Genomic DNA, 26494 nt, shown 5'->3' on the forward strand with positions numbered 1-26494 from the left:
CCTAATCTGAAAATACAAAACCCGAAATACTCCAAAATCTGAAACTTTTAGTGCCAACACGATGCTCCAAAGAAATGGTTATTGGAGGATTTTGAATTTTCAGATTAGGGATGTTCAACTGGTATATTTTTGGCAAATATTCTAAAACCTGAAAAAAATATGAAATCTGAAACACTTCTTCTCCCAAGCATGTTGGATAAGGGATACTCCACCCATATTAAATTTTTAGGAATTTTGCAAGCCAGTTGGTAGCTTGAAATAGGCCATGATGGGGATATTTGCGCCGTGGAGATTGCTGGCTGTCCAGCACATCAGTTCTCAAGGACCACGTAGCATAGTACTTGGGAGCAAACATTCAACAGCTTTTCAGATGATACAGGACAAGTTCCATAAGATGAGTCTGCCCATGCCTAGGTCAAGATTGAAGATGTGTACATTGAAAACACCTATTTTGAAGTGGTGACTGAGAGGTATCTTGAAGTGAAGAAGCCTTGAGTTCTTATCTAGGATGTCCAAGTCACCCAAGAGGTTCTCTGTGTGAATAAATTGCTTCCTGTATTCTGGAAAAGCTGATATCACATGACCAGAAGAAACTACCATGTGTAGGTGGTGAGCTGGAGGACTGGACAGGCATATCTTTGGAAGCAGGGGTTGGGTGATTGCCTGGCAAGGTTACACCTCTGTTTTGAGAGCAAAAATAGAAGAGGCTGCTGTATCTTAAACACAGAATATTTTTTGTTAATATTAAATTTATTGTATTTTGTTTTCATGAAATGGATTTCTTTCTCAGCACCTATTATATGCCTGGTGCCATTCAAGTTCCTACCCTCAGAGGTAGGAGATGGCACCTTGTCATCTAAAAGAAGGGACGGCAGCTGAAGAGGTCTGAGTGTAAGGTTCACCTCAGGATGTTGAATTTGTTGCCTCCTTTTAGAATGAAAGTATACATAAAAATTGGGTAATGGGCTAGATGACTGAAACGAGAAACTTAATTTAGAGTTCCTGTTTGCATCTCTGCAGCCACTTCAGAAGGCACGTGTTTGGTTTGCTCTGAGCCTAACCTAGAGTGCTCACAGAAGTCTTTCAGTTGCGCTTGGGAACTGCAGCTGTGGGAAGATTTCAGTGCATTGCTTCTCCTGAGTGCTCTTCATCTTGGGTAAGCAGTTGGTTTGAATTTCTTAAGCCATTATTTGAACTTTTCTCATTCGGAAGTGTGCCAGTTCTGAAGGCTGGTTGAATTGGCAGTCTCTCAGGACTGTGAATTGCAGAGCTCTTGATCTCTGCAGGGGATGTCATAGAGTAGTCTAGTGGGTGCTGTTTCAGTTACTGTCGTGTAGAGTAACTTAGGTGAATCTACTCAGCAAAAAGAGAAGCAAAAAGTTTGCTCATAATGAGTATATGACAATGATGATGCTAAGGCTTCAGCTTTTAAGTCATGTATAGGTTTTGGTAGAGCTGTGACTGGCTGGCCTTGAGCTCATGGCAGAGCTCTTCCTTCACTGTTTTTATTTTTAGAAGAGAGTTTTAAATTTTATTTTAAAACAAATTTTATTATGTGTATTTAAGATATACAACATAATGCTGTAGATACATGTAGATAGTAAAAAGTTTACTATGGTGAAGCAGATTAATACAGCCATCATTTCACATAGTTATACCACTGTTTCTCTTCTCCCCATTATAGGCAAGCCAATATTTAACCTTTAGGAGCCCGAGACTTAAACCTCCCAAGAGAGCTAGGCTACTGGCCATGCTTATTATACCCTCAGCACAGCCCTGACCTTGGGAAAGGCTGATGTATGAAGGTTTAAGTATAACCCAGTCTGAAGAAGGGAGCAGGAGTAAGGACTTCCAGGGTCCCATTCGTGTAGAAGGTTAACTGATGTGACCTGGACGATGTTACAGAAGCCATGTAACCTACCAGTCTGTATTTAGTGGCTTAAGAAGGAAAAATGAAGGCATATTTTAAGAGGCATGGTTTAGAGTGGTTACATGGACTTGTATACCTAAAAACGTCTGAGAGCCCACAGTTGCACAGCAGTGCGCAGATAGATTGAGGGGACTTGGCATTGCAGGTGGACAACACTCTTTGAGTAAGGCAAGGCTGTGCAGTTGCTCGTTTGCTCAGCGGTTAGTTGTCCTTACTAGGGACAAACACTGACTGAGAGACAGCAACTCTCCCTTATTTTGTCTCATGATATTGTAATTTTGGGAGGTAACATTCACATCCTATGTGGCTTGTCACTTTTCTAAAGATTGTTTTTTTCTGTAGTAACTGCCAAGGAGAACAATTCCCCTACATTGTTTAGTAACTTTTAAAAATTGACACATAATAATCACACATATTTATGGAGTGCACAGGGATGTTTTAATACATAACAATGTATAGTGATCAGATGAGGCTAATTAGCATATCCATTGCCTCAAAGATTTTTTCATTTATTTATGTTAGGAACACTCAATATCCTCCCTCTAGCTATTTGAAACTATGTATCATTGTTAACCATAACCATCTTAATGTATAGGACACTAAAACTTATTCTTCCTATCTAGCTGTAATTTTATTTCCTTTAATAAATCTCTCCCTATGTCCCTTCCCCTCTAGTATCCTCTGTTCTACTTTTTACTTCTGAGATCAACATTTTTCGCTTCCACATATGAGTAAAGACCACTCAGTGTTTAAGTTTCTGTTCCTGGCTTATCTAACTTAACAGAATGTCTCCCAGTTCTGTTTATGTTACTGTGAATCACAGGATTTTATTCTTTTTAATGCCAAAATAATATTTCGCTGTGTACATATATCACATTTTCTTTACCCATTTATTTATTGTTGGACACCTAGATTGATTCTGTATCTTGGCTATTGTAATAGTGCTGCAGTAAACATGGGAGTGTAGAGGTCTCTTCAATATACCGATTTCCTTTTCTTTGGATAAATGTCCAGTGGTGGGATTGCTAGGTCATATGGTAGTTCTATTTGTAGTTTTTTTGAGGGACCTCCATATTGTCTTGGATAGTGACTAGCCAGGGCTGCTGTCATGGGAGGTAAGGGTACTTACCAAGAAAGTCGTAAGCAAAGAAAGGGAGATTTATTAGAGAAGGTATGAAAATATGTTGCAAGGTTGCCATGGGCATCACAACAGGAAAGGGCTGTCTACAAAGAGGCAGAGACTAGAGAGAAGTTTTATAGGGTTTTGCTAGAGGGGGCTACCTGTGGAATGAGGTCACTGTGCCCACAGAGGTCATTGTGGCTTTGGGTTGTTTGATTAGCTGTCTCTCAGAACAGTTGTTCATTGTTCTTCCCCACCTGGGGCCCTCGCCAACTTGGGGACCCTCCCTCATTGTTGCTTACTTATCAGGACGCTGCATTCCACCCCTGACAGAACAACAATGACAAATCTTTGGCATTGGGCAGAGGTCTCATCTTCCAACTGCTTCCTGCTGACCAGGGGCATAGAGTTCTCCCTACCTGGAATTGTTGATCTGTTAAGGGACCCTGTGGATCATTGTCCTGGACTGTGGGATTAGATTTTGCTGGAGGAAGGGTCTCATCAGAGGAGAGAGCATGTCAAGGCAAAACTGGTGTCCAGTTGAATTCAGGGGAGACTTGTAAAGGTAGCAGCCATCATTAGGGAGAGACTGATATCCCATTCACAACATCCTTTGAAGGTGAAACTGCTGAATTCCAGAAGATAAAATTTTGTTTCTTAAGCCAGTTACTGAAAAGGTGAAGAAACATCTTTTGCAGTCTGACTGTTTTTCCTTATTGAAAGCCCTTTTAGATAACCTGGAAGTTTCTTGATGAAAGGCATTTGAATTTAAATAGATACAGCATAGGGAACCAATTTTGGACTATTATACCTTAGTTACATACAACATTCTTTTTATAAATTTCTTTCATGAATTTTCTCATGACTTACACCATCTATGACATGCTTAGACTTTATGACTTCTCCTAAATATTTTTCTTTTCTTTTTCTTTTTTGAGATGCAGTTTTGCTTTTGTTGCCCAGGCTGGAGTGCAGTGGTGTGATCTTGGCTCACCACAATCTCTGCCTTCCACATTCAAGTTCAAGCAATTCTCCTGCCTCAGCCTCTCAAGAAGCTGAGATTTCAGGCACCTGCCACCATGCCCAGCTAATTTTTTGTATTTTTAGCAGTGACAGTGAAACCTTGTTGGCCAGGCTGGTCTCGGACTCCTGACCTCAGGTGATCCACCTGCCTTGGCCTCCCAAAGTGCTGGGATTACAGGCATGAGCCACTGTGCTTAGTCAACATCCCTCTTTCTTGACAATTAGTCATTTTGCTTTACAACAAGAATTTACAACACAAGATCCTTTCTTACCTAAAATCTCTTTCTTTATAACTCTCCTTACCAAAAGTATCTTTTCACCTTTATAACCTTTTCCTCCTCTTCTTCTTTTTTTCTTTCCCCATTTATTTATTTTATTGCATTTTAGGTTTTGGGGTACATGTGAAGAACATGCAAAATTGTTGCATAGGAACACACGTGGCAGTGTGATTTGCTGCCTTCCTCCCCATCACCTACAGCTGGCATTTCTCTCCTTGCTATCTCTCCCCAGCTTCCCACCCCCCACCATCCCTCCCCTATTTCCCCCCAACTGACCCCAGTGTGTAGTGCTCCCCTCCCTGTGTCCATGTGTTCTCATTGTTCAACACCCGCCTATGAGTGAGAACATGCGGTGTTTGATCTTCTGCTCTTCTGTCAGTTTGCTGAGAATGATGGTTTCCAGGTTCATCCATGTCCCCTCTGCGCTTTCACTGGGAGCTGCAATCCTGAGCTGTTCCTAAACGGCTATCTTGGATCCTTTTTTTTTTTTTTTGAGACAGAGTCTTACTCTATTGCCCAGGCTGGAGTGCAGTGGTGCAATCTCAGTTCACTGCAACCTCTGCTTCCTGGATTCAAGTGATTCTCATGCCTCAGCCTCCCAAGTAGCTGAAACTACAGGTAGATGCCACTATGTTTGGCTAATGTTTGTATTTTTAGTAGAGATTGGGTTTTACCATGTTGGCTAGTCTGGTCTTGAACACCTGACCTCAAGTGATCTACCTCCTTAGCCTCCCAAAGTGCTGAGATTACAGGCTTGAACCACTGCACCTGGCCTTCACCTTTATGTCGTTCTTTATGTCTCTCTTATTTCCTGGTTCCTTTTACCTTGTTTTATATGTAACCTCTTTTTTTTTTTTTTTCCGATATGGAGTCTCACTCTATTGTCCAGGCTGGAATGCAGTGGCACAATCTTGGCTCACTGCAATTTCTACCTCATGGGTTCAAGCAATTGTTCTGCCTCAGCCTCCCAATTAGTTGTGACTACAGGTGTGTGCCACGACACCCAGCTAAGTTTTGTATTTTTTTAAGTAGAGACAGGGCTTTGCCATGTTGGCCAGGCTGGTTTTGAACTCCTGACCTCTGGTGATCTACCCGCCTTGGCCTCCCAAAGTGCTGGGATTACAGGAGTGAATCACCATGCCCAGCCTATATATAACCTTTAAGTTACCTTTGAATTAGACAAAAAATATTTTCCTTTTGTTAGGAAGTTAAGGTTTATACTGCGTGCTGCTGTGTGAGTTCTGTGAAAGGGGCACAAATGAAGAGATTATCCCCCCTCAAGAGATTGCTAGGTTAAATTTCTTGCTAGGGTGTGTCTGAATAAGTGTGGGCTATTTTTAAACCCCTGAGATAGGACTATCTAGGTTGAAGCTATTGGTTAAAGATTTAGGCAGCTTTTCTGGGAGAAATAGAGATATTAGAGGGAAAGATGAATTCAGAAGTTGAGTAAACATTAAGCAAGCACCCATCTTGGAAGGGATATATTTGCCTCAAAGGGGTGTGGGGCATTTGGATATTACCAGGGACTGGTAGGGGAATGGTAATTGATCCCTTAAGTAATATGAGGGAGTATGGACCTTTTCTTTTGGAGGGAGGGGGTGCCACTTGTTCTTATTACTCTACAGGGTTTGGAGGAGAGTTGCTCAGAGAAGCTTAGTGTAGAGTCACTACAAGTCATTTCTGTAGCCAAAAGGATAACTCCAAAATTTCTAAACGGCAAAAATCTTTACTTGCTAATAGAGGGGAGACTCAACTTTCCAAACAGGTCACAATAAAGACAGCATGAGGCCAGCCGAATCTGTCTTCTCTCGCCTCCTTTTTCTGTTGTTTATTAAAGGTAAGCAAAAATCTTTCATTATTTTTAAACATTATGTAAAAATCTTGTTTAAAAGACAAAGCCAAATTTCACCTTTGCATTAGTATGTTATTAATGTTAAACCTAATTCTTAATAAAATCTTATAAACAAATCTATACAATCATAATTAGTTTGACCATAAGGTAAAATGTCCATAAACCTCTCATAATTCTTTACAACTTTCTGTTGAACAAACAAATTCTCTAGAAAACCATTATTCAGACACATGGGCCCAGATTCTGGCCCTACATTAGTATGCTTTTATTTCAATGTTTGACCTATGCAAAAACTAAATGATCCCCTATACCCACAGAACTTTTTACAAGATTAACCCTTCACAAATCATTTTCAACTTGCTTAAATCATCAGTTTTGAACCATTGCTCTTTTTTTTGTTGTTGAGAAGGAGTCTCACTCTGTTTCCTAGGCTGGTTGGTGTGCAGTGGTACAATCTTGGCTCACTGCAACCTCTGCCTCCCGAGTTCAAGTGATTCTCCTGCCTTAGCCTCCCAAGTAGCTGGGATTATAGGCGCCTGCCACCACACCTGACTAATTTTTGTATTTTTACAAAATACAAAAATTGGGTTTGCCATGTTGGCCAGGCTGGTCTTAAACTCCTGACCTCAAGTGGTCTGCCCACCTCAGCCCCCCAGAGTGCTGGGATTACAGGCGTGAGCCACCATGCCCAGCTGTCTCATTACTCTTTTAGGTGAGGCCAATACTTAGAACCCTCTGAGCTAGACAAAATTATATTCTCTTTAACAGAAACCATACTCACATGCCTTCTTATAACCTCCCACTGAGAACACATTCTTTATTTACAGTCTTTATTTTTTATTTTATTTACACTATTTTTATTTTGTATTATATTTACGCTGTCTTTATTTTTTATTTTATTTACACTGCCTTTTATATTTTATTTACACTGTCTTTATTTTTTTAAATCATTAGATTCACGTGACCTAAAAGAGATTAAAGTTTCAATTTTTCTGATAATATGTTTGATTTTAATTTCTTTAAGCCAATTAATTAGAGCTTTTCTATAAATACTATACACACAACACATATAAATACACAGACAGAAATGGAGAATCAAGACAAAATTCCATTGATTGAGAAGTTTTTAGAGAGAAGGGGCTTTTTTTTGTTTTTTTTTTTTTTTTGAGACAGGCAGACTGGAGTGCAGTGGTGCAATCACAACTCACTGCAGCCTCAACCTCCTGGGCTCAAGTGATCCTCTCACCTCAGCCTCCTGAGTAGCTAGGACTACAGATGCCTGCCACTACACTTAGCTAATTTTTTTTTTTTTTTTTTGGTAGAGATGGGGTTTTGCCAAGTTGCTCAGACAGGTCTCAAACTCCTGGGCTCAAGCGATCTGTCTGCCTCGGCCTCTCAAAGTGCTACAATTACAAGCATGAGCCACTGTGCCTGGCCAGCAGGGGCTTTTAAAACAGTATCTGGACATTGCATTGATCTGGATCCAAGATGGCCGTTTAGGAACAGCTCAGGATTGCAGCTCCCAGTGAAAGCGCAGAGGGTGAGTGGACACCGCGTTTTTATTGCCCACAGACTAGGAAATTCCCGGGCGGAGGTGCTCCAAGGTCGCCAGCGCGGCTGTTTCGGCCAACGCGGCTGTGCCGGCCAGCGCCGCTGCTTTGCCCCGCGCGGCTGCTTTGTCAGCGCCCCGGAGCCGCGGTTCTCCGTACAAAATACACCGGTCCGGGGGCCCTTTTGGCTGGCGATTGGAGCCACGGGACGTCGCCCGTACGCCGGCTCAAAAAGGGGACTGAGCAGAGAACCAGGACAGTAGATTCCAGGGGGAAAAAAAAAAGCGCCACAAACCTCAGTGCTGCTGTTTAAGCCAGCACAGTGAGTGGCCGCAGGGGAAAACAAACAGACCCCGGCGCCTCTTCAACAGGCGACTGGAGCACCAACTTAAAAAAGGCTCTGAGGCAGGGAACCAGGCGATCAGGCTCGGCTGGCCCCACCCCCACAAACGAACAGCAACCAGAAACTCTGGATTGAGAGTTTCACAGCAAGCGCAGCTGAACCCGGGACGGTCCAGCTCTGTGGGGGAGGGACGTCCGCCATTACCAGGGAGCCCGCCGTTGCCAAGGCAACCCGCCATTGCTGAGGGAGGCCGCCGTTGCCAAGGCAACACGCCACAGCAGAGACTCCGCCCCAACAGAGGCGGGCCACCATCGCCAAAGCAGTTCTAACTACACCCATATAAACAGGACTGCAGGGAAGTTCACTCGGCAGCGGGTCGGAGCCCACAGCAGCTCAGCAAAGCTGCCATAGGCCGACAGTGACTAGGCTGCCTCCTTGCTGGGCTGGGCAGGTCTGAAGGAGAAAAAAAAAAAAAAGAAGGCGGCAGCATAACGGAAACTCATAAATAAAGCCCTAAATCCCTGGAACAGAGCACCTGGGAACAAAAAGCAGTTTATGAGTACTGCTACAGCAGACCTAAAAGTACCTGCCCAGCAGCTCTGAATGAACAACAACAGAGCTCGCAGCTCACCGTTTGAGCTCTTATAAAGAAGAGACCGTCTCCTCAAGCAGCTCCCTGACCCCTATATATCCAAAAAGACACCTCATAAAAGAGAGATCAGATTGACACTAGGCGGGTATCCTTCTGGGACAAAGATAGCAGAAGAAGAAAACTGGTAACAACCCTTGCTGTTCAGCAGCTGCTGCAGGTGAACCCCGGGCAAGCAGGGCCTGGAGTGAACCTCAGCAGACTTACAGCAGAGGGGCCAGACTGTCAGAAGGAAAACCAAGAAACAGAAATAACCTCATCATCAACAAACAGAACGTCAATCTGAAAGATTTGAGACCCAATCTGAAAGCCAACAACCACAAAGTCGACAGGTGGATAAATCCTTAAAGATGGGAAGAAACCAGCGAAAAAAGGATGAAAACACCCGAAACCAGAACACCTCTCCTCCTAAAAGGGATCACAACTCCTTACCAGCAAGGGAACAAAGTTGGAGGGAGAACGAGTGTGATGAAATGACAGAATCAGACTTCAGAAGGTGGGTAGTAAGAAACTTCTGTGAACTTAAAGAACATGTTCTAACCAAATGCCAAGAAACTAAGAACCTTGAAAAAAGATTTGATGAAATGCTAACGAGAATGGGCAAAATAGAAAGGAATATAAGTGAATTGATGGAGCTGAAAAACGCAACACGAGAACTTCGTGAAGCATGCACAAGTATCAACAGCCGAATTGACCAAGCAGAAGAAAGGATATCAGAGGTCGAAGATCAACTCAATGAAATAAAACGGGAAGGCAAGACTGGAGAAAAAAGGGTAAAAAGGAATGAACAAAGTCTCCAAGAAATGTGGGACTATGTGAAAAGACCTAATCTACGTTTGATAGGCGTACCCGAATGCGACGAAGAGAATGAATCCAAGCTGGAAAATACTCTTCAGGATATTATCCAGGAAAACTTCCCCAACCTAGCAAGGCAGGCAAACATTCAAGTCCAGGAAATACAGAGAACACCACAAAGATATTCCTCAAGAAGAGCAACCCCAAGGCACATAATCGTCAGATTCACGAGGGTCGAAATGAAGGAGAAAATACTAAGGGCAGCCAGAGAGAAAGGTCGGGTTACCCATAAAGGGAAGCCCATCAGACTCACAGCAGATCTCTCAGCAGAAACCCTACAAGCCAGAAGAGAATGGGGGCCAATATTCAACATCCTTAAAGAAAAGAACTTTCAACCCAGAATCTCCTATCCAGCCAAACTAAGCTTCATAAGTGAAGGAAAAATAAAATCCTTTGGGAACATGCAAGTACTCAGAGACTTCGTCACCACCAGGCCAGCTCTACAAGAGCTCCTGAAAGAGGCTCTACACATATAAAGGAACAACAAGTACCAGCTCAACTAAAGGGCAAAACAGCCAGCTAGCACCAAAATGGCAGTATCAAATTCACACATAACAATATTAACCCTAAATGTAAATGGACTAAATGCCCCAATCAAAAGACACAGACTGGCAAATTGGATAAAAAGACAAAACCCATCGGTGTGCTGTATCCAGGAAACCCATCTCACATGCAAGGATACACAAAGGCTCAAAATAAAGGGATGGAGGAAGATTTACCAAGCAAATGGAGAGCAAAAAAAAGCAGGAGTTGCAATTCTCATCTCTGATAAATTAGACTTTAAAGCAACAAAGATCATAAGAGACAAAGAGGGACATTACATAATGGTAAAAGGATCAATGCAACAAGAAGAGCTAACGATCCTAAATATATACGCACCCAATACAGGAGCACCCAGATACATAAGGCAAGTTCTTAATGACTTACAAAGAGACTTAGACTCCCACACAATAATAGTGGGAGACTTTAACACCCCATTGTCAACATTAGACAGATCAACCAGACAGAAAATTAACAAGGATATCCAGGACTTGAACTCAGACCTGGACCAAGCAAGCCTAATAGACATTTTCAGAACTCTCCACCCCAAATCCACAGAATATACATTCTTCTCAGCACCACATCACACCTACTCTAAAATTGACCACATAATTGGGAGTAAATCACTCCTCAGCAAATGCAAAAGAACGGAAATCGTAACAAACAGTCTCTCAGACCACAGTGCAATCAAGTTAGAACTCAGAATTCAAAAACTAACTCCGAACCGCACAGCTTCATGGAAACTGAACAACTTGCTCTTGAATGTTGACTGGATAAACAATGAAATGAAGGCAGAAATAAAGATGTTCTTCGAAGCCAACGAGAATGAAGACACAACATACCAGAATCTCTGGGACACATTTAAAGCAGTCTCTAGAGGAAAATATATAGCAATAAGTGCCCACATGAGAAGCAAGGAGAGATCAAAAATTGACAACCTATCGTCAAAACTGAAAGAGCTAGAGGAGCAAGATCAAAAAAACTCAAAGTCTAGCAGAAGACAAGAAATAGCTAAGATCAGAGCAGAACTGAAGGAGATAGAGACACAAAAAACCCTTCAAAAAATCAATAAATCCAGGAGCTGGTTTTTTGAAAAGATCAACAAAATAGACAGACCACTAGCCAGATTAATAAAAAAAAAAAAGAGAGAATAACCAAATTGATGCAATAAAAAACGATAAAGGGGATATCACCACAGATTCCACAGAAATTCAAACCATCATCAGAGATTATTACAAACAACTCTACGCACACAAACTAATAAACCTGGAAGAAATGGATAAATTCCTGGACACTTGCCTCCTCCCAAGCCTAAACCAGGAAGAAGCCGAAACCCTGAACAGACCCATAACAAGGTCTGAAGTTGAGGCAGCAATTAAGAGCTTACCACCCAAAAAAAGCCCAGGTCCAGATGGGTTCACAGCTGAATTCTACCAGACATACAAAGAGGAGCTGGTACCATTTCTTCTGAAACTATTCCAAACAATACAAAAAGAGGGAATTCTTCCCAAATCATTTTATGAGACCAACATCATCCTGATTCCAAAACCCGGCAGAGACTCAACAAGAAAAGAAAACTTCAGGCCAATATCCATGATGAACATAGATGCAAAAATCTTCAATAAAATACTGACAAGCCGATTGCAACAGCACATCAAAAAGCTTATCCACCATGATCAAGTAGGCTTCGTCCTGGGGATGCAAGGCTGGTTCAACATACGCAAGTCTATAAACGTAATTCACCACATAAACAGAACCAAAGACAAAAACCACATGATTATCTCAATTGATGCAGAGAAGGCCTTTGACAAAATTCAACAGCCCTTTATGCTAAAAACACTCAATAAGCTAGGTATCGATGGAACGTATCTCAAAACAATAAAAGCTATTTATGACAAACCAACAGCCAATATCATACTGAATGGGCAAAAACTGGAAGCATTTCCCTTGAAATGTGGCACCAGGCAAGGATGCCCGCTCTCACCACTGCTATTCAATATAGTATTAGAAGTTCTAGCCAGAGCAATCAGGCAAGAAAAAGAAATAAAGGGTATTCAAATAGGAAAGGAGGAAGTCAAATTGTCTCTATTTGCAGACGACATGATTGTATATCTAGAAGACCCCATCGTCTCAGCCCCAAACCTCCTGAAACTGATAAGCAAGTGCAGCAAAGTCTCAGGATACAAAATCAATGTGCAAAAATCACATGCATTCCTATACACCAATAACAGACTTAAAGAGAGCCAAATCAAGAACAAACTTCCATTCACAATTGCCACAAAGAGAATAAAATACCTAGGAATACAACTAACAAGGAATGTAAAGGACCTCTTCAAGGAGAACTACAAGCCACTGCTCAACGAAATAAGAGAGGACACAAACAGATGGAGAAACATTCCATGTTCATGGTTAGGAAGAATCAATATCGTGAAAATGGCCATACTGCCCAAAGTAATTTACAGATTCAATGCTATCCCCATCAAGCTACCAATGACCTTCTTTGCAGAACTGGAAAAAACCACCTTAAACTTCATATGGAACCAAAAGAGAGCCCGCATAGCCAAGTCAATTCTAAGCAAAAAGAACAAAGCGGGGGGCATCACACTACCAGACTTCAAACTATACTACAAGGCTACAGTAATCAAAACAGCATGCTACTGGTACCAAAACAGAGATATAGACCAATGGAACAGAACAGAGGTCTCGGAGGCAACACAACATATCTACAACCACCTGATCTTTGACAAACCGGACAAAAACAAGCAATGGGGAAAGGATTCCCTGTTCAATAAATGGTGTTGGGAAAGCTGGCTAGCCATGTGCAGAAAGCAGAAACTGGACCCCTTCCTGACACCTTACACTAAAATTAACTCCAGATGGATTAAAGACTTAAACATAAGACCTAACACCATAAAAACCCTAGAAGAAAATCTAGGCAAAACCATTCAGGACATAGGTGTAGGCAAGGACTTCATGACCAAAACACCAAAAGCATTGACAACAAAAGCCAGAATAGACAAATGGGACCTAATCAAACTCCACAGCTTCTGCACAACAAAAGGAACAATCATTAGAGTGAATCGGCAACCAATAGATTGGGAAAAAATTTTTGCAGTTTACTCATCTGACAAAGGGCTGATATCCAAAATTTACAAAGAACTAAAACAGATTTACAAGAAAAAAAACTAACAAGCCCATTCAAAAGTGGGCAAAGGATATGAACAGACACTTCACAAAAGAAGACATACGTGAGGCCAACAAACATATGAAAAAATGCTCATCATCACTGGTCATCAGAGAAATGCAAATCAAAACTACATTGAGATACCATCTCACGCCAGTGAGAATGGCGATCATTAAAAAATCTGGAGACAACAGATGCTGGAGAGGATGTGGAGAAATAGGAACACTTTTACACTGTTGGTGGGAGTGTAAATTAGTTCAACCATTGTGGAAGACAGTGTGGCGATTCCTCAAGGACATAGAAATAGAAATTCCATTTGACCCAGCAATCCCATTACTGGGTATATATCCAAAGGATTACAAATCGTTGTACTATAAGGACACGTGCACACAAATGTTCATTGCAGCACTGTTTACAATAGCAAAGACCTGGAACCAACCCAAATGCCCATCGATGATAGACTGGATAGGGAAAATGTGGCACATATACACCATGGAATGTTATGCAGCCATCAAAAACGATGAGTTAGGGTCCTTTGTAGGGACATGGATGAACCTGGAAACCATCATTCTCAGCAAACTGACAGAAGAGCAGAAGATCAAACACCGCATGTTCTCACTCATAGGCGGGTGTTGAACAATGAGAACACATGGACACAGGGAGGGGAGCACTACACACTGGGGTCAGTTGGGGGGAAATAGGGGAGGGACGGTGGGGGGTGGGAAGCTGGGGAGAGATAGCAGGGGGAGAAATGCCAGATGTAGGTGATGGGGAAGAAGGCAGCAAATCACACTGCCACGTGTGTTCCTATGCAACAATTTTGCATGTTCTTCACATGTACCCCAAAACCTAAAATGCAATAAAATAAATAAATGGGGGAAAAAAAAACCAGTATCTGTATACATATAGGCCAAATCTCATCTTTAATTAAGTTGATTTCTGACTATGGCGTTCTCAAAATAAAAATCCCTTAAAAATCTTTTATTACCGGATTTTAGCTAGGACAAATGGCCAATATTTCTGGCCTTTGAATCTTTACCTAAAGGTAACCTCCTATGTGAAATTAATAAGCCTTAAATAAGGGGATGACTTAAACACAGACACACAAGGTGTCTCCAAAGAGATGGTAAGCAATTTACAAGATCTAGAATTGCCCCAAAGGTAACTGAGAGAAAAGAAAATTTCAAGACAGGAAATCAGGAGCTGTCCATGGAGGGAAAAAGAATCAATAAATGACTAAACCCCAGAAAACTCACTTTTGAAGCCAGGAATTGAACCCAGGGCACCAGTGTAAGAGGATAAAACCTTAGCAACTGAGCTACAGCAAGAGTCCCCAACCCCAGGGCAGTAGGCTGGCTCTGGTCCATGGCCTACTAGGAACCAAACTGCACAGCAAGAGGTAAGTGGCGGACAAGCGAGTATTACCACCTGGGCTCTGCCTCCTGTCAGATCAGCGGAGGCATTAGATTCTCATGAAAGCATGAACCCCACTGTGAACTGCACATGAGAGAGACCTAGGTTTCCTTCTTCTTATGAGAATCTAATGCCTGGTGATCTAATGTGGAACAGTTTCATCCCAAAATCATCCCCCACCTTCCCTTGTCTGTGGAAAAATTGTCTTCCATGAAACGGGTCTCTGGTGCCAAAAAGATTGGGGGCCACTGACCTATAGTGCAAGGCGGCTGCTGTTATTTTTTTCCAGGAGGATTTTAGAGCATTTGCAAGCTTACAAAGGATTTTAACTGCTCAAGAGAACTTTCTAGGACTAGCCATGTTATTATTACACATGCTTCTTTTAATTTAGCCTTGTTCCTTTAATGGTGTACTCAGTTCCAGTGTGACTCAATCTAAAAGCCTGTTAAAGTCCAGATAGTAATTTTCCAGATTTTTACCATATAAGCAAAAGGTATTTCCAGAAAGGGGTAGAGGAGGCATCTATGACAGGCAGCTCTTGAACTCAAAGGGCTTGCAATCTTGGGGGTGGAGGTAGAGAGCAGTGTCTTAATTAAGTGAGCACACAAATAAATAGATAATTAGACATAGTGGCCCATGCCCTAAAGGAAAGGTAGAGGTACTATTAAGACATGTGGCTTGGGGGCCTGACCTGGGATGAATGGTTGAGGAGAGGTTTCCTAAGGAAACGACATTTGACTTGAGATGTGGGCAATTTGAGTAGGTGATAACTGGGTGAAGGCCTGAGCAAGGTGGATTGGAAGCCCATTCAGTCAGGGGAAGCAGATTAATCTTGTTTTGACAAATAAAGTTCAGAGAAGCTTTGCTGTAAAATATTGCTTACTCTCCCAAATGTGGAGGAAAAGCATAGTGTGGCAAAGACGCAGGCTCAGATTCGGAAAGCCTGGGTTCGAACCCTTGCTCTGCCATTTGCTCTGTGTTCTTAATTGCCATTCTCTGCCTCAGGCTCCTCACCTGTAAAACCTCATGGGGTTGTGGTGAGGCTTAAATGAGTTAATGTGTAAAGCACCCAGGGCCTGGCATTAACCTTCTCTGGTTTATTACATATCAGCTACTGATTTCTAGTGTGCTGCTCTATTAAGAATAAAAGTCTGATCTTTTAATATTGGCAACAAGAACCAGTGATTTTCTCAAAGATCAAAGAGTTAAAGAAAGGTTTGAGCTCAAAAGAGCATTAAAAAAATCTCTAAGTAATTTTTCCACCAAAATCATTGCTCTGTCTTCAAGGAGTTCTCATGGTACATTTGAGTATGTAGGGCTGACAGTGGGTATCTTCTATTCATGATATTCATGTTTTTTAGAATTTGTTTGAAGATGGTTTGGGTATGGCTCTGAGTGACTCAGGTTTAGTGCTGAGATTTGGAATCTTTTTAGGGTTACTGGCTCCCTCCTAGAATAGAGTGAAGCAAGGTTGCTGCAGGATGTCTTTCAGTTGATTTCAACTTCATGGTCGCACTGGCAGCTATGAGCATTTATCCAGTACATGTCAGGCATTTTACCGGTGCTGTAGCACAGTAACAGGACACACACATAAACAAGACATATATGGGGTTGCCCTTTAGAGTCTGCAGACTTGAGCTGGTGACAGACATAGATTAATCATTACTCCTCCATGTGGTTGGTGAGCTTCTGGGGGAATGTCCCACTGCTGAGTGCTGTTTTCTGGGCAGAGGAGGGAGCACAACCAACTTACTGGGGAAGGCAACAGATGTCCCAGATGTGATGAACTAATGTTAAGACATGCCATAAAGGAAGCCCTTTATAATCCTCATCCATGTACGTGGGGCAAAGCGGGTGGCATGGAGCAGGAATGGGGTTTTGGTTATGTTGAGAGAGGTCTGTGTTTTCATTAGATGTTCTTCTGTTGAATGGAAACTAAATGATTCCTGGTATATCTGGCTCCGTGTAATTATTATCCACACTGTTAAAATGAGGTTCAAAAATGGAAACTTAAGAGTTTCCAGTTCATTCTGATTCATCATTTACCATTCTTAGGAAGGTAGAAGCTCAGAACTTGAAATCTCCTCTAAAGCCCTAAACTCTGTTTCTGACTCTTAAGTTATCTATGTAAAGGAACTTCCGTGGTCATGTTTCCTATTTTTCAAATCACTGTTATCTACATTATCCTATTTGATCCTTTTAAAGTGTAATCAATCCCTTTTAATAGCAAGGAAACCGGCTCATCAAGATCAACTGACTTCTCTGTGTAAGTGGGACCTAAGGTACAAACCTCTTTGAATAGCTTGACCCTGATTTACCAGGTAGAGGGTTTTGTTGATTGGAATGCGATTACGGAATGTCTTAGGTAATCAATTTATACCAATTAAAATGGCTACCATATGTGCCAGATGTCCCAGCAGAGCTGGGTGGGGTACCTTGCTGTTAATGCAAAAAAGAGATCTTTCCACTTAGCAGATTGTGAGGTGTAATTCCTTCAGTGGCATGGTGGCCGGGGATAAAGACCACAGCTGAGATGCAGTAGTAGGTGGGAACCCAAGACTAGTTGCATTGTAACTCCTTAGAGTCAAGAGTTCTGTTTGGCTAAGAAAATTTGGGGGTATTATGTGGAACAGTGAATCCTTTTCCAGGGGCTAGTAAATGCAATGGAAGGAATACCACAGAGACAACATGCATATCAAACACATACTTTTGCCCAATGCACAGCCCAATTCTCATTCTAGCCACACTGCCCTGCCTTTAAAAAATTAAAAAGAAAAAGAAAAAGGAAAAGTTCACCATGGGCCAGGCACAGTGGCTCACGCCTATAATCCCAGCACTTTGGGAGGCTGAGGTGGGAGGATCCCTTGAGCCCAGGAGTTTGAGACCAACTTGGGCAACACAGTGAGACCTCTCTACTACTACTACTAAAAAAAAAAAAAAAAAAAAAAAAAAAAATAGCAAGCGTGGTGTGACATGCCTGTAGTCAGCTACTCAGGAGGCTGAGAGAGGAAGATTGCTTGAGCCCTGGAGATCACATCACTGCCCTCCAGCCTGGGCAACAGAGTGAGATTCTGTTCCCGCCCCCCACCTCTCCCTCCCAAAAGAGCAGTGATTCTAATTTAGGTGGAGAGATGGGGAAAATTTCAGGCTGGATACCTGTAATTTTTTGTTTGTGTGAAGCACACAGGTAGTGGAACGTCTAGGGCTGTAATCTCAAGGGCATCCTGCAATCGTTTGCTTTTTTTCTCTTGAAAAGCAACTTTCATCTAATCTTTCCTTACAGCCAATCTAAAGTAGCTCCCAAGTGACTCTCCAAACATGACTTTGTTTTGTTTCGTCATAGCACTTATTGACATCTGGTATTTTCTTATTCATTCATTCATTTGCTTCTTTTTCCCTACCTCTTGCCACATTATAAACTGCAAATGAGCTGGGACCTCATCTGTCTTTATTGTTCAATGCTGCATACCAGTGTCTCAAACAGAGGCTGCTCCATATAGTCCTTCACTATTGGTTTTTTTCAATGAATGAACTTATCTTGACATGATTTTCTGAATTTTGTTCTTTTACCTTAAGATTGGAAAGTTGAGAGCAGCATGTTTTGCCCACTGAAACTCATCCTGCTGCCAGTGGTACTGGGTAAGTAGAAGCCAAGGGATTGAGCAGGGTATTTGATTTCTCCTAAGTTCTGTGCATTATTAAAAGCCAATTTTATATATTTTCAATTCCTCTGGGTTTTTTGAAGATAGAAACCCTAAGGTGGAACTTCACAGTCTTGCTATAGCAGCTGTTTTTGAAGCCAGTTAGCTTATGGTTTCTTGGGAAGCTGAATCTTCCCGTTTCCACTAGAAACTGAATGCCTTTGGGTCCTAAAGGGTGTTCTGGGACTCTCTTACGTAATAAAAGGAAAGTTTCTCGGTGGCATTCCTGCACTTTAAATTGTTATCTTTAAAACCACAGTTCATCTTTGATCAGGAACGGAAATTACCGATGAGAGACCCAGAGCTGTTTTCATGCTACTGCCACGCCAGCCTTCTTGCGGTTCCTCAAACACACTGAGCTCTTTCCCAATTTGTGGTGGTTTTCTTTGCCTGGGACTTTCCTCTTAACACTTCATCCCAGCAAGTCCGCCCAAGGCTTCCTTATCCTTCAGGTTTCCCCTTACGCTCCATTTCCTTCTGAGGAGGCTGACCTGACCATCTCCTCTGAGCAGATCAGTCTCCTGTTTACGCCTCTACCTAAGTGCTGCTTCTTGTCGCTCATCTCCATTGCTTTCTAAATTTTCATTCTTCTCCCTCATGCCTTTTTCTTTATCCTATGGATGTAGTTCTGGAAGGAGAAGAAATTAATCAGTGCTCTGTTCTCAGAGCCTTTTGTTTTTTTCTTTATTATTATTTTTTGAACTGTGGACGGTGATTTAAACCCTGACTCAGCAAAGTACACAACAGGGTTGCCTTTGCGCCTATTCCAGGAAATACAGAGTGTGCACAAACATGCACACATGCACACATACACACCAAAATGGTGTGCATTAGAGAATTTTTCTCAGAGAAGCAGGGTTGGCCGGGTGTGGTGACTCATGCCTATAATCCAGCACTTTGGGAGACCGAGGCAGGCTGATCATGAGGTCAGGAGATCGAGACCATCCTGGCTAACACAATGAAACCCTGTATCTACTAAAAATATGAAATAAAACAGCTGGGTGTGGTGGTATGCCCCTATAGTCCCAGCTACTTGGGAGGCTGAGACAGGAGGATCGCTTACACCTGGGAGGCAGAGGTTGCAGTGAGCCAAGATCTTGCCACTGCACTCCAGGCGGGGTGACAGGGCGAGACTCCATGTAAAAAAAAAAAAAAAGCAGGGTTATAATGATCTCAGACGGTATTTAGACATTTTCCCAGAGGTCTGCGGAGCAGCCTGCAGGTTTTTGCCTTCCGATCCGGAGAGCTACCAGTCCAGCCCCTGTATGTGGTAGCTTGGTGGCCCTGGGGATTTTGTAGTTCTTTTGTGGTACAGTTTTCCCTTTCTTGCAGGAAGTCGCATCTTCTTCAGCTGTTTCTCTATTAAGATGACCCTTCACACAGCAGTTTCTGTTTGCTTTGGTTGCCGTTGTTGCTTCCTAGCCGTTCTTCATTTAATTCTACATACCGTGTTCTTAATGTTAAATTCGCTTATTACACCTTCAACCACACGTGGAGTTGCTCAATTCTTCCTTACAGGAAAATTCCAAATATTTGTTGGAGCTGCTTTTGATTTCTTTCAAAACAATTCCCTCTGAAGGGTTTAGAGTTGATGTTTTCTTTTGTGTCCTCCCTGCTATGTGAGCCTGCTGTTGGGCAGGAAGTTAACTCTCTTTTCCCAGGGAAACAGCTTGGATGAAAAGACTGGCACATTTTCTGTTCATTCCCATCAGTTGGCTCTTATCTGACATGAACTGGGCAGCATCTAAATGTGTCTTTCTTGATTTTGTTGTCTTTCTGCATAGAGCATATCTTGTGAAAACAGAAATATCCATGTAATGGTTTTCTCTTGTAGTGACCTTTTGAAATTGCTTGAGCAACACAGAGATAATGGACAGGGGTCCCTGGGTGAAGCACCTAGAGGCTGGAAGGCTGATGGCAAAGCTGGAGCGTGAGGCAGGGAGGGGACAAACACAGTGCAAAGGCAGGAGGAAAGCTGTGCTCTGTATTGGCCTAATTACAAGGACTTGCACTACAGCCAGAATCAGCCAGCAAATGCAGAGATAAGCTTTTGTAAAGAAACTAAAAGAAAGGGAAAAGAAGAAGTAAAGAAAAGATCTCTTTTCAGATAGGGAGCCAGTTGGACACTTAAGAGCAAGGAACATCCCATTTCCTGTTTGTGGTAAGTGGATGTGGGTGTCTAACTTGATATTCAGAAAGGAGATCATTAATCAGAAAGGAGAGACTTCCGGGTTTCCCTTCCTTCTTTAGAAAGGTTCCAGAAAAGCAGAAGGGACTAGATAGGAGGACAGAGCCAGAGAGCATTTGTTATAGTATGAAGATTGCAGAACCGTTCTGACGAATCATATAGGTAACTAGAGGACGGGAATGCCATACTGCCTTTGAACATGGGGCCTCTGAGGACTCTGTCTATGTTGCATCATCCAGGGAGAGGGATGTTTAGTATCCCATGATTGAAATTGATTTTTGTTGTTGAGGGTATTTGTCTAAACGATATGTCCTCTTGCCTTTGACTCTATAGATTATTCCCTGGGCCTGAATGACAAGGTTGTTTCCTCCCGTGAGCTAACAGTCCATGTGGGTGATTCAGCTCTGATGGGGTGTGTTTTCGAGAGCACAGAAGACAAACGCATGATCAAGGTAGACTGGATGCTCTCATCAGGAGAGCACGCCAAGGTAACTCGGGGAAACATCACTGTGTAGTAGAAGCCCCTGACTGATGGTGTCAGGACAGAGTGGTGTGAGAGTCAGGCGTCAGGTGCCACCGGGAGGTGTTGCAAGGGTGGGGGTTGGAGCTTACCAGAACTGGGCCTCCTCCTAGCTCAGCCACTTGGCTGTGTTATCAGCTGGGCAAGTAAGTTACTCAATCTTGCTGATCTTAGCCTCCTGAGCTGTGAAAAGGAAGGCAATTACAATAATGGTAATGCTTACCTTTCAAGTAGTTAAGGGGCTAATGGGAGACACACGCATGAAATGGGAGGTTCCTTGCTCTTGCACATGAAATTCTTTTAGTTTCCTTCCTTCATCTCTACCTTTGTTAAGGAGCAGAAGCGAGTGAAAGGGGTAAATTCCTGGGTTCTAGAAATGAGAGCTCTGACCTAGGTGTAAGAACTGTGCCACAATGATCTTTTTTGAGGTGGGAAGGAAGACAGATTCTTTCAGTGTTTCACTGCTCCATTTATGTAGCGGGGAGTCATCTCCTTTGTGGCTGCTTGAAGTGTTGGGATTAGTAGATGCAGCGTGGTTAGGGTCTTTCATGGAGCTCTTTGGAGTGGGGAACAGTGTATTAAGCCTCATCAGAGAGTCTGTATAGATTCTCGTATATCAGGATCATTTGTGAAAAACGTCCCAAGTAGTTTGTTAATAACATAAAGTCCCAATGTTTGCAAATAAAAGATTGTTTTTGTAGCTCAGAGCATATTCCCTGTTGTCCCTATAATGCTACCTCTCACTCAAATTTTTATTGCCCTTTATTTTTGTAAGAAGGATAGGCCCATGGTGTAAGTAAAAATAAGAATTTCTGCTGGGTGTGGTGGCTCACACGTGTCATCCCAGTACTTTGGGAGGCTGAGGTGGGTGGATCACTTGAGCTCAAGAGTTTGAGACCAGCCAGGGCAACATGGCAAAATCCATCTCTACAAAAAAAGACCAACACAAAAATTAGCTGGCTGTGGTGGCATGTACCTGTAGTTCCAGCTCCCTGGGCGGCTGAGGTGGGAGGATCACCTAAGCCCAGGAGGTCGAGGCTGAAGTGAGCTATGATTGTGGCACTGTAGTCCAGCCTGGGTGACAGGAAAACAAGACAAAACCAAACCAAAAGCAAAACAATTCCCCAGGGCCCAGCCTGTGAGCGTTCCCTGTGGATGGCTCCTTCTTTGTGTTATGATACCGCTGCCAGGAGGAGGGCAGAAATGAGAGGAACGGCAGCCAGCCGGCCATCCCTAGAATTCTCACACCAACACCGCCCACGGCACTAGTGAAAATAGATCGTGCATTTGAATGCCATCTAATCTGGGGCTGTGGCAGAAAATAGAGTGAAAATTCGAGATGGTTTTCAATAGTTGTAAGTTTAAAACGGTAGAGTGATCTTCAGAGTGGGTGCTGTATTTTACCTTAAACTGTAAGAAATAAAATGTGGACCGCATTCCTCCATTTGTCTCTGTAGAAAGTGAGTTGCAGAGCTTGTGCCAGTTAGACCGTTGCCTGGCACATTATTAACTGGGCACCAAGTGCTTTTGGATCATGATCATGACGTTGGCTCTGCTGCCTCCATGTAACAGAGCCTTTGGGATCCAGGTTCCTCGGTCCGGCACCTGTTTTGATTTTCTCCAACACTGTTTTGCCCTCCAGGATGAATATGTGCTGTACTATTACTCCAATCTCAGTGTGCCTACAGGGCGCTTCCAGAGCCGCGCATGCTTGGTGGGGAACATCTTACGCAATGATGGTTCTCTCCTGCTCCAAGATGTGCAAGAGGCTGACCAGGGAACCTATACCTGTGAAATCCGCCTCGAAAGGGAGAGCCAGGTGTTCAAGAAGGCGGTGGTTCTGCACGTGCTCCCAGAGGAGCCCAAAGGTACACAAATGCTTACTTAAAGAGGGCCAAGGGGCAAGAGGTTGTATGTGCAGGACGCAAGGAAACTGATTTTCTTGAGCAAATGCCTGCCTTTGGGCTAAGTACTTACCACAGGCTGAATCTTCAATAAATGATCACAATTATTTCAGTCGATAAAAATAAGTTATTTTATTAAATAAAATATTGATAGTTATTTTATTATTACTTTAAACATACTTTCTCCTGACAAAAGCCCCGTGAAGGATGTTTTGTTCACATGCGTCCAAATGTTTTGGATACGTATTCATTAAATGGTATAGCTAGTACTCGAACCTCGGCACCTCTGACAACAAAGTCCATGTTCTTTTTACTATGCCCTAATACCTTTCATCAGTTATCCGCATTGATGCTACATCTGTATTTTATAGGTGCCCTATGTTAGGTGTTCTTGGGGGTATAAAAGAAATGAGCAGGCCAGGGACAGTGGCTCATGCCTGTAATTCTAGCATTTTGGGAGCCTGAGGCAGGAGGATTACTTGAGTCCAGGGGTTCAAGGCTGCAGTGAGCTATGATGGCACCACTGCATTCTAGCCTGGGTGATGGAGGAAGAGGCAAGAGTCTATCTAAAAAGCAAAAAAAAAAAAAAAAAAAAAAAAAAAAAAAAAAAAAAAAAAAAAAAGAAAGAAAGAAAAAGAAAAAAAAAGGCTGGGTGTGATGGCTCATGCCTATAATCCTAGCACTTTGGGAGCCCGAGGTGGGAGGATCACTTGAGGCCAGTTTGAGGCCAGTTTGAGACTAGCTTGGGCAACATGGCAAGATCCTGTGTCTACACAACAAACAAACAAACAAACAAACAAAAGAGCTGGGCATGATGGCACACAACTGTGGTCTCAGGTACTGGGGAGACTGAGGTGAGAGGATCACTTGAGCCCAGGAGGTGGAGGCTGCTGTGAGCTCTGATCACACCACTGCACTCCAGCCTGGGTGACACAGCCAAGACCCTGTCTCAAGAAAGAAAGAGAGAAAGAAAGAGAAAAAGGAGCGCTGGGCAGGGTGTCTCTGAAAAAAGGCATAAAAAAAAAGAGGAAAAAAGGAGCAGATCTTTCTAACCCTTCTTTACACTTTATTTTCCCATTTGTAAGTGGAGGGAATGGCTTCAGTAGATGGGTGGTTTTAAAATTTGTGCTCTGTAGAACCTTAAGCTGCAAAGAACATGAAGGGTAAGAGCAGGGCAGGGGGTTGGTAGCAGGCATGCCTGCTCAGATAGGACCCCAGGCTCCCGCCTGTATCACAGCCAAAGTCCTTTTCCTTTTTTCTGCTATATTCATTGTGCTGCCAGGTAAGATTTGATGTGAATAAGTCTTGTGCTTGCAAGCAGTTTGAAAGAGACAGCATAAGCTGTGGTGGCCCGAGTCATTTGGAAAGTTTTTTTCTGCTTTGACTGGGTATTAGTTGAAAGAAATGCAGCTGAGACTGTAACCAAAGGAGGCATTATGCTTCCAGAAAAATCTCAACAGCATTGCAAGCAGCTGTAGAAGCTGTTGTATTCGGCTCTAAGGGAAAAGGTGGAGAGATTCAACCAGTTAGCCTGAAAGCTGGAGATAAAATTCTTCCCCCAGAATCTAGAATATGGAGGCACCAAAGTAGTTCTGGATGACAGGTATCATTTCTTATTTAGAGATGGTGGCATTCTTGGAAAGTATATAGACCGAAATAAATCACTACGGAAAGGGCCTCATGTGAAGCTACTCATTCCACTGGAGTTCTGAAATCTTTCATCATGTAAAAGATTTCCCTGTCTGTCTTTTATAATAAACTAATGATATTCAAACTAACATTAGTCAGTGTCTCTAAAATTTAGTTTTGCTTATTGATATAAACACTTACAAATAAGAATATGTAAATGGAAGTAAAGGTTTGCAAGCCACAGAACTAGAAGCTTTCTTTGAGAGTGTGGAAGAGAAAGAACAGTCTGTGACCCCAGAAAAGCTTGCAATGTAGTTAGGGAACTAGAATCTGGGGCCATTTCCTGCCTGCAGCCAGCTTAGGTCCTTAGCATCCAGCTTTATTAATGAGCTCCTCCGGCGCGCCCTGCTTTCCTCTCTTATGACACTCATCATACCCATTCACTTGTGTCTTCCCTGCTTGCCTGGCACAGCCCCTGGCACAGAGTAAGCAATTAATAAACATTTGTGGGATGAATAAAATTACAGAGTTAGCATCCCTTGCTTGAATCTGATTTCTAAAAAATGCAGTTGTAGGAGGTAGCCTCTGGCCCCTCTCCTAGTTATCCTACTTTGTTTCATTGCCATTTTTCTCTTAATTTCAAAGCTCTGGTTCTCCAGGAAGAAGATGCAAATCAGATGCCTGTGCCAAAGGATTCTCTCTCCCTCTCTCTCTTTTTTTAAGGTAGAGTCTTGCTCTGTCACCCAGGCTCTGGAGTACAGTGGTGCGATCATGGCTTACTGTAGCCTTGAACTCCTGAGCTCAAGTGATTCTCCTGCCTCAACCTCTTGAGTAGCTAGGTCCACAGTGTGCATCACCACGCCCAGCTTCTTTTTTGTGTGTTTGTTTTTTTAAGTAGAGACGGGGTCTTCCTACGTTGCCCAGGCCAGTCTCAAACTCCTGGATGCAAGTGATCCTCCTGTCTCAGCCTCCCAAAATTGCTAGGATTGCAAAGGATTCTCTTTTTGCTTCCTTTTTCTGCCTTTGGTCTCTAATGCCGTACCTGAACACTTGTCCATACTGGCCTTTTTCTGCTTAGAAGAGACACAGAGGGAACCACAAGGAGTCAATTTCAAGAGCTGAGGAATCCATGGAAATAGGCTAAGGCAATGTTAGAGGTAGTCAGATATTTCCCCAGTGGCTAGTGGAGCAAGCCACTAGGGAAATATTTTTTTTTTCTTCCAGCCAGAATGGGAATAGATCCAACCCCTAACAATTTTGCCTAGTGAAAGGTGCTCCAACTTGCTGTATGTAAGTTGCCTCCATCGATGTGGAAACTCCATTTTTTGCAGTCATCTATAACTTTTTCTACAAAGTTTACCCTTCAGTTGACAATCTCTCTGTGATTTTACCACTTCAATTCTTTTTTCATTGTTCTTAATTTAAATAGTATAGATAAAAAATAGTAATAACATTAATGTCTTGTACTTTTGCTTTAGAATCAGCCATCCTTCTACTTACGTGGGGTACCATAGTAGAGTGAGTGAGAAAACTCAGGCTTTGCTTTCACTTAGGCCTGGGCTTAAATGTTGGCTCTACCTTTGATTGGCCATGTGGTATTGGGCTCCTTTACTTTCCTTCTCTGTAAAATGGGAGAGTCATCATGCAAACCTCAAAATATTGTAATGACTAACTGGTCTGCTGTATAAAGGGTGTCTAGCACATGGCTGGTGCATTGAAAGGACTCAGAATGTTCACTTGTTATTATTGCATTTGAAAAATAGAGTTTAGTTCTCACTGTGCTTGTAGATTTAAAGGGAGTTTCCTTCCTTACTG

The 26494-nt window shown here is 42.6% G+C and overlaps 1 protein-coding gene across 4 annotated transcripts in view; it reads left to right on the forward strand.

Annotated features, from left to right (window-relative positions):
- Window positions 1–1007: 1007 nt before the first annotated feature.
- JAML (junction adhesion molecule like) overlaps window positions 1008–26494 on the forward strand; it is a 39101-nt gene continuing 13614 nt past the window's right edge. The window contains exons 1-4 of one of the 4 annotated variants that reach the window (XM_032285346.1): window positions 1008–1156; window positions 18314–18376; window positions 20960–21114; window positions 22789–23014. In XM_032285346.1, the coding sequence (XP_032141237.1) occupies window positions 18334–18376; window positions 20960–21114; window positions 22789–23014 (424 nt within the window). In that variant the 5' untranslated portion in view covers window positions 1008–1156; window positions 18314–18333. Of the gene's footprint in view, window positions 1157–6165; window positions 6189–18313; window positions 18377–19591; window positions 20789–20959; window positions 21115–22788; window positions 23015–26494 lie in introns of those variants that run through there. The other 3 variants (XM_032285344.1, XM_032285347.1, XM_032285348.1) reach the window with 3 other exon arrangements.

This window comes from Sapajus apella, unplaced genomic scaffold, assembly GCF_009761245.1.
Source record: "Sapajus apella isolate SASKATOON/1434 unplaced genomic scaffold, GSC_monkey_1.0 scaffold16, whole genome shotgun sequence".
Classification (NCBI taxonomy): Eukaryota; Metazoa; Chordata; class Mammalia; order Primates; family Cebidae; genus Sapajus; species Sapajus apella.